Consider the following 8,236-nt stretch of genomic DNA (forward strand, 5'->3'; position numbering starts at 1 on the left):
GCCTCTCCCTCCCCATCTCTCTCTCTCTCTCTCTCTCTCTCTCTCTGTGTGTGTGTGTGTCTCCGTGTGCCTCTGTCTTCCTCCTTTTCTCTCTCTCTGCCACTTTCTCTCTCTCTCTCTCTCTCTCTCTCTCTCTCTCTCTCTCTCTCTCTCTCTCTCTCTCTCTCTCTCTCTCTCTCTCTCTCTCGCAGTATTAACGACTAACCATTCACCCATTCCCACCAAATGTCCTGGTCAGACAGCCCAAATAACTGACAATATTGTTTGTATACCCAAAACAGCATGTTTCAACCTTAACTCGATATAAGCAAGCACATTGTATAAATACGGATGGAATATCATTGCAGTCACTGTGGCTTTTAAGCTACATCAAGTATGAGCCTATCCGGTATGCAGGACAGTACTATCCAGCCTGGGCTGAATCCATCGGCTGGTTGCTCATGGTGATCGTGCTGATTCCTATCCCAGGTGGCGCTGTCATAAAGCTGTTATCTCAGACAGGAAGTGTGGCTAAGGTAGGTACCTCCGTCTATTACTGATTTTCGCTAATATTATGTTTGATGAATGTTTAAGCACGTTGCGCACACATACACACTTACTTCAGCTGCCTTGGCTGTCTCTCCAGTTTTGAGAATACATACCACGAAATCAAAATAGGTTAATCTTTATTTTAAAAAAGAGTACATACGTAACCTTTTATTTGGATCCATGAGGTGAATGTAGTAAAAACATATTTAAAAAGCTGACCTGCGCTACCTAATGTTTTTTTGCCTGACACGTTCTCGTTCCTGAACATTCCTTCTCTTTCCTGCTAAAGCTGCATACACAGTTAAGGCTTATATTGACTGGATGCAGCGCGTGCGTGCGGTCCAGCTAAACAAATCGAATGCATTAGTTTCGATGAAAGCGTCTAGACTGCATACATGCGATGCTTGCGATGTGTGCGTCTGAAAAAGCATGTGGCCAGCCGGAATGAAGTAATCGTATATGTTGTATATGCCCAACACGCAAGCCGCAGACGTATCAAACGCAACAGTCGCGCCGAATCCAGCCTATATGAGTCTTTAGTCAGTAAATTTGGCAAATATATGTTGTTGTTTTTTCTCATATTGACATGTATTTTTAATGTAATATATTTCAGAGATACCGTGCCGCCATCACCCCGAGTTCTCTGTGGGTTCCTGCTATTTACAAAGAAGACGCAGAAGAGAGGCAGGCTTTACGGGAACGGGTGTGCGAGGACATATTACGGTTAAATCATGAACGGATATCTTTGGCGGATCACCAAAATGTATGACTGTGTCTCGACTGTTTATATGATGAGTTTCTACAGTGCACAAATATTATTTCTTCTTTTTCTTCACAGTTTTAGCATATTTGTGATCGTGTTATGTGCTTTTCTGTCCACGCTGTGCCAATGTTTTTCACTGGTCAAGTCAGGTCATAGGGCTTTACGTGCACATTCAGAACAAGCTGTTATAGCGCACGCCTGTCTTGGGCGCAAGAGCCAGCCTCGGACGGCTCCTCCGTCCATGACAGGAAAGGTGGGGGGGGGGGGGGAGGAAGGACTGCCTGCAATGGCAGGTGCAAGGGAGCACCAGCAGCCCGACCAAAGTCGGTAGCAGGCGGGGGTGGGGGTGATGGTACTATGGAATTTTGAATGGCGCAGCAAAGTATAATGCCAAAGAGAAAAAGTGCGCAAATTTGGTTGAGGAAATTGGGCGCAATTTTGAACGGTCGGTCAAAAACAAAGTTCCAGAGCTAGTATAGGTTTTGACATTAGTGAATCGAGAGTAGCTCGTGTTTTTCTCTCAAAGCTGTGCCACTAATAAAGGTAACTATGCACACTTAAAGTAGCATCCTCCTTATGCAACCTTGTCAACCAATCTCTGATTTAAACAATATGTATTTCTGTTTATCTTAACAGATGGGATTGGTCAACAGGCATTTTTTTAAATTTAAATAATATTTATTTCTGTTTATATTAATCTCTGGCTGAGTATAGTGAAAAAAACCCGTTAGATTTATGAGGTTGACTATGTTTTATGTTTATTGTGATCTCTCTCTCTCTCTCTCTCTCTCTCTCTCTCTCTCTCTCTCTCTCTCTCTCTCTCTCTCTCTCTCTCTCTCTCTCCTCCCCCCCCCCCACTGTCTCTGTCTGTCTCTGTCTCTTTTGGGTCTGTGTGTGTTTTCATTCTGACAAAATCAAAACCGCAATGTTAGATTTCTGAATGAGATCCAAAATGGGTCTGGAAGGATTTTTAAATAGTATACCCTTTGTTAACTATGCCAAATTGCAGGTTAGTATTTGTAAAAAGAACGACTGAGCTAATATTACGACATTTGACCCTATTTTACGTCATCTATGACTTAGTTAAGATTTCGCTTATCCATTCGTTTGTTCGATACAGATAGGATATATCGTAATATCAGGGCCGTAGCTATGAGGGTTTTTTGTGTTACGGTGCTGATGAATTCTTGGAACGAGCAGTTTAAATCTAGAGGCTCTGAAATACCATTCTGCAGCCATTTCACAGAAGTTACATACTTAAAACCCTTGTAAGATGTTTTTTAAAGTTTCTATTATTTTTACCGGATTTGTTTTTGGTCCCCATCCCCCGCTAGGAATGGAATGGAGTGTTTAACGTGCACATTCAGAGCAAGCTGTTGTAGCGCACGCCTGTTCTGGGTACAAGTGCCGGCCTCGGCCAGCTCCTCCGTCCAGGACAGGCCCACGCTAGCTACGGCCCGGAATATTTATCATTGAATTTGCCTGTTGAATGACATCGGCAATGATAGGCTTAGCAAGATACCTAATAAGATTGAGTCTTTAGGAAATTGAAGGAACGACACGGGATCTTTACCTCTTTAAGGCGCCGCACCATCGTTTGCCGTTTCGTCACTAGCTATAGCGTCTTAATATATTATAGTCAAGTTTAGGTAATAGGTATTCATTAGAAAGTTAATAATACAGATTGATAAATGTCATTTTATAATTTTCCTTCGACAATTACAGGTAGGTTTGTAACATTAAAACAACCTAGTATTGTACTTTTTGTTTTTTTTGTCGCTGTTATTACTAAATAATACCATTTGTAAGTTAACGGTTAAAACTTTGTTTTGTTTAACTACACCACTAGAACACATTGATTTATTAATCATCGGCTAATGGATGTCAGAGGTAATACGCTACATTTTTCCATTAGGAGCAAGGAATGTTTTATATGCACGTTTTCGCTTAATGGACAGCACCTCTTTAGTGGAATCTATATCAAAAGCCGTGGTATGAGCTTTCTTGTTTGAGAAAAAGTGCATATAAAAGATCCCTTGCTAATAATAGAAAAATAGTGATGTCTTTAAAGGTAGAGTCAACTCCAACAAGAGCCTTATGTGTTGGAAAGATGCATACCCGGATAAAACATAACTTTAGTGGTTTCCTTAGTCCAGTAGGTATGGCTAATAGGTGCTAGGATCGCATCACGGTACCAGCCTCAACATAGTATTTTTTCTATCGACTCCCGTTGGGAGGTTAAGACCACGGTACTTATTTCTTTTTAATTTTTAAACCACCAAACTGTAGCTGGGCGCTACGTAGCCCATTGGTTAAGCGTTCGTCTGATGCGCGGTCGGTCAGGGAAGGATCCCCGTCGGTGGGCCCATTGAACTATATCTCGTTCCAGCCAGTGCACCATGAATGGTATATCAAAAGCCATGGTATGTGCTATCCTGTCTGTGGGATGGTACATAGAAAAGATCCCTTGCTACTAATGGAAAATTCCTTGATCCTCTCTTTTTCTTTTAACTTTATTAACGTGTCCAAAAGAGGTTCAGGCTCTTTCCTCTCTAAAACCAATTGCAAATGTTTGACATCCAATAGCCGATGTGCTCTAGTGCTATCGTTAAACAAAACAAACAAGCAAACAAACTTTAAAATCAAGCCAACGCCTGTCCTAGACAGACAGACAGACAGTATAAAGACTTGTGATGTTTGCCCACGACAGCGTGCTTTAACTTTAAATTGATATAAGCACGGAAAAAGACGAAAAGTAAAATTTTAAATGTGAAGAGAAAACCTGTTCCTTTGTTGTCATTTTAAAAAATGTTGAATGCTCTGCGATGCACTACCACATTTTAGAAGTAGCTTTTCATTCTCGTGAATAGAGAAAAAAATTAAGATGGCAGTTCTAACGGCTTTGATATACGTAGAATTGAATTTGTACGTTGTATTATGTTTCAGTTTGTTTTTGGGGTTGTACTTTACATTATTTTATCTTTTATAATTAAAAAAAAAAATTGTGTGTAAAATTATCTCAAAGTCACCATAATATCAATTTATTCTTTAAAACTCCGATAATATTTGTATTTATTTAAACCACGCTAAATTATATTGTGTTTATTAAAGGGACATACCCTAGTTTTTAAACACTAAGGCTTATTTTTAGCTATTACAGCAGTTTTTGATAACTGAAATCATACTTTACTAAGATTTTATTGTTTAAATTATACATTTCCGTACATTCGAAGTCTTTTTGGTCATCCTGGTGTTTTTAATATCACAAAAAGCATTTGTCATATTTTTAAAAACGCACGAACGTTTGAGAAGTAACAATTATGGAGTCGAGTTTTAGTATATTTTTAGAGGGTATTTCACCATTTCAAAGTCACAGACTCATGTTTCACTCAATTGTAACTTTATCCAAATGTGTTACAAGTTTGTAGATTAACTAAACTTAATGTTAATTTTCATGGGTTGAAACTAGGGTATGTCCCTTTAAGCCGCAGAATGGCTTCTTTCAGAGTAATTTTATCACTTTCTACTAATAAATCACAGTTTAAACACCGGACGACTGTCACAACTGGACGACTGGTCAAACAGTCGTTTCTACAAGGTCACCAGCAAGGTCAAATGACTTTTACTCTGAAGCGTGTTGGCCGGACTAGCTCATTAGAGAGCACGTGACCACTTGACCAACGTATTGTCGGCACGTGCGTTTCACAGTTTCAACGCAAATGTTTGTCTTGGCGTGGACTGGAAAACACAGAGACCGATTAAAATATGACATTAATAAATTTAACGAAAACCGATTTATTAATAAATGTGTAGCTCCAATGATCATTAATGTCTTTGTTCTAAACAGATTCATCTTTGATGGCAGATATTTACTCGGAATATCCATCAGATTTTATTTCTACTGTTTGATTTTCTTCTAGTATAATTTATATAGAAGACATGGAGTTTAAATACAGTATTTCTGTAAAGTAATTCTGACTGTGGCTAATACTCGAATATAGTTGACAAACACACATTTGTTCAGTGAACAATTACATGAACTGTTCTTAGTTTTGGGGCGGGACGTAGCTCAGTGGTAAAGCGCACGCTTGGTGTGCGGTCGGTCTGGGATCGATTCCCGTCGGTGAGCCCATTGGGCTATTTCTCGTTCCAGCCAGTGCACCACGACTGGTATATCAAAGGCCGTGGCATGTGTTATCCAGTCTGTGGGATGGTGCATATAAAAGATCCCTTGCTGCTAACCGAAAAGAGTAGCCCATCAAGTGGCGACAGCGGGTTTCCTCTCTCAATATCTATGTGGTCCTTAACCATATGTCTGACGCCATATAACTGTAAATAAAATGTGTTGAGTACGTCGTTAAATAAAAAATTTCCATCTTCTTGTTTTCGTATTATATATATTTGTGCACGTACGAAATTATTGGAATGTGAAATCTGGTTTGGGCTACTGCAAACCTTAGGAAGACAACTGTTACAAACACGTTGTTTTATATAGATAATTCTAAACAGGTTGATACCTTGAGACCTTTCGTTGTTACAATATCGTCTTCCAGTTCCTGCGACTACAAACTGGTGATGCTTTTCATACATGCAAATAATACATTTCAAGATCTGCACAGTCCGTAGCAGTTCACCTTTTACTGTTTGATTCTATAGCCATAACTAGGCGAGGATGGAGGAGGTAGCTACCTCCAAGAAAATACTGAATAGTTTTTGTTTAGCTAGAAAGGGCGCCATAATATTGAGCCCTGATTTTGAGAAAGAAAAAAAAAGTTAAAATTTTGTTTGGTTTTGTATATAGCCCATTCATTTATTAAACATATTTTTTTTCCGTCCCAACCAAAGGCCGTGGTATATGTTGTTCTGTCTACGAGAAAGTGCATATAAACGATCCTCTGCTGTTATTACAAACATGAACTGATTTCTTTTTTCTAAAAAGTTCTTTATGACTCTTTCCGAAGGGCCAGTTTTGTTGGGGATTTTTGTTTGTTAAATTTGAATTATTTCATAACATAAATTACCAAATGACACACAGTCGCTTTTCTTTCTCCCTGTAGGACCCCAGATACCTGTCCAGTACGACCTTCAGACCTCACGATGATGTTGTCGTTAATCAGCGACCACCTGTCATAACTGGACAACTGGGTAAACACAGATAGCCGGTAAACTGACCACCACGGTCAAAAGTCAATCACTTCGCCACGCGTGTTGGCCGGACAAGCCAATTAGAGACACGTGATCACTTGACCAACGTATTGGTGGCACGTGACGTCCGGATATCGTAATAATTAAAAAGTCACGGACGTTTGGGCGCGAAATGTATGTAGACATATGCCGGGGGTGGGGTGGGAAATGTTGAAAGCTACTGATGGATTCTGAAGCAAAATATTGTAATACCTTTTGTGTGTGTGTGTGTGTATGTATGTGTGTATATATATGTGTGTGTGTGTGTGTGTGTGTGTGTGTGTGTGTGTGGCTGTTTGTGTGTATATGTACGTCATAGATATAAATTCACGGGCGTTGGGTCCTGGTTGGAGTTTATGGGTGTTTAGTTAGAACCACTCGGTGGAACGAGTCATACCTTGTGTTGTCGTAAATATATAGACTATATATACAACACAGGGTATGACTCGTTCCATGGAGTCGTTCTAACTAACACCCATAAACTTCAACCAGGACCCGAACACCCATGGATAAAATTCCCAAATCACCACGATAACCTCTCGGTCACCGGGACATTCTTAAAGAACGTTCACAGTTAACAGACGATATTCGTGGGGCTTACAAACCACTTCCTGTGCTCTTGGCGTACATTAATTTGTGGACAAACCTGGCACTGGCAAGTATGTATAAATAATAATATGAATATCTATATTTTGTATGTACGTTGCGTTTGACAAATACATACATAGATATGAACACACAGGCACGGAGGATAAAATCTTTTTTGGCCTCACAAACTGTCTCATGCCGTTGCTGGGACATCGAACCTTAGGCACCGAATGTATGTATGTAGGCAAATAAGAAAGTAACTAGGTAGATAGGTAGTTAGGTAGGTAGGTAGGTAGGTAGACACGCAAACAGGCAGGTAGAGCCAGCTAGACAACTAGCCAGGTCGTTCTTTATATATATCACATTAAATTTTGTGTTAAAACTTGCCCGCAGTGGCCAAACCATTTTAACCGAAAGTACAAATTCTATTCAGTAGTAAACGAAGACAAATTTCAACAAAAAATGATCTATGAACTCAACAGTCATAAATATTTCTCGAGACATTCTTTTCCCAGTGACATCTTAACACCGTGCTAATATTTGCTACACCGTTTATCAGAAACCAGATGCACCTCTGCCACAAGCAGACGTGAACTACCCGTCTTGGCGCACGCGCTGGCGGAAGAGGACACCGTGACCGCACGTGCCTCCCTGACCACCGTCTTGCATTTCAACATCCAAAGGAACCGTCACAGATGACGCGACGCTAATACTCTTTGATCTTCACCCGATTCTGACGTGGCCGGATTAGATAAATACCTTGACACCCAACTTTGACATCGGCGCTTATTGAAGCATATACCTTGATGCTTGGTCTTTTACTTTCGTCCTTTATATTTTCTTTCATACCCATCCATAACACCTGACAGAAAATTCGCTTTTTAGAAATATTTAGAGATATGTAGGTGAAACAGGTCAACGTAGTCTTGCTGTCTGACAGTAGCGGTAACAGCAAAGAAAAAAATATTCCGTGTGTTGCTATTGTTTAAAATACTTTGTTTCAAGTCCTGCCTGTGAAATATTAACTTGACACAAAACCAGATTTAGGTGGCTGCTAGTGTTATTGTGGAATTTCGGTTATTGTTTTCGTTTTGTACATCACTGTTATGCTCTATCGACCGGAGAAAAGAAGCAAACATTAATGCAGTTGACCCTTTTGGATCAGATTCTATT

The 8,236-nt window shown here is 39.9% G+C and overlaps 1 protein-coding gene across 1 annotated transcript in view; it reads left to right on the forward strand.

Annotated features, from left to right (window-relative positions):
* The window catches only part of LOC121379554 (sodium- and chloride-dependent betaine transporter-like), a 31,429-nt gene extending 23,667 nt beyond the window's left edge, over nt 1-7,762 (forward strand). Inside the window, exons 12-15 of the mRNA XM_041508199.1 lie at nt 348-515; nt 1,142-1,291; nt 6,349-6,436; nt 7,623-7,762. Of these exons, the coding sequence (XP_041364133.1) occupies nt 348-515; nt 1,142-1,291; nt 6,349-6,436; nt 7,623-7,762 (546 nt within the window). The remainder of the gene's footprint in view (nt 1-347; nt 516-1,141; nt 1,292-6,348; nt 6,437-7,622) is intronic.
* The last annotated feature ends 474 nt before the right edge of the window (nt 7,763-8,236 follow it).

The sequence above is a fragment of the Gigantopelta aegis genome, chromosome 8 (assembly GCF_016097555.1).
Source record: "Gigantopelta aegis isolate Gae_Host chromosome 8, Gae_host_genome, whole genome shotgun sequence".
NCBI classification, from domain to species: Eukaryota; Metazoa; Mollusca; class Gastropoda; order Neomphalida; family Peltospiridae; genus Gigantopelta; species Gigantopelta aegis.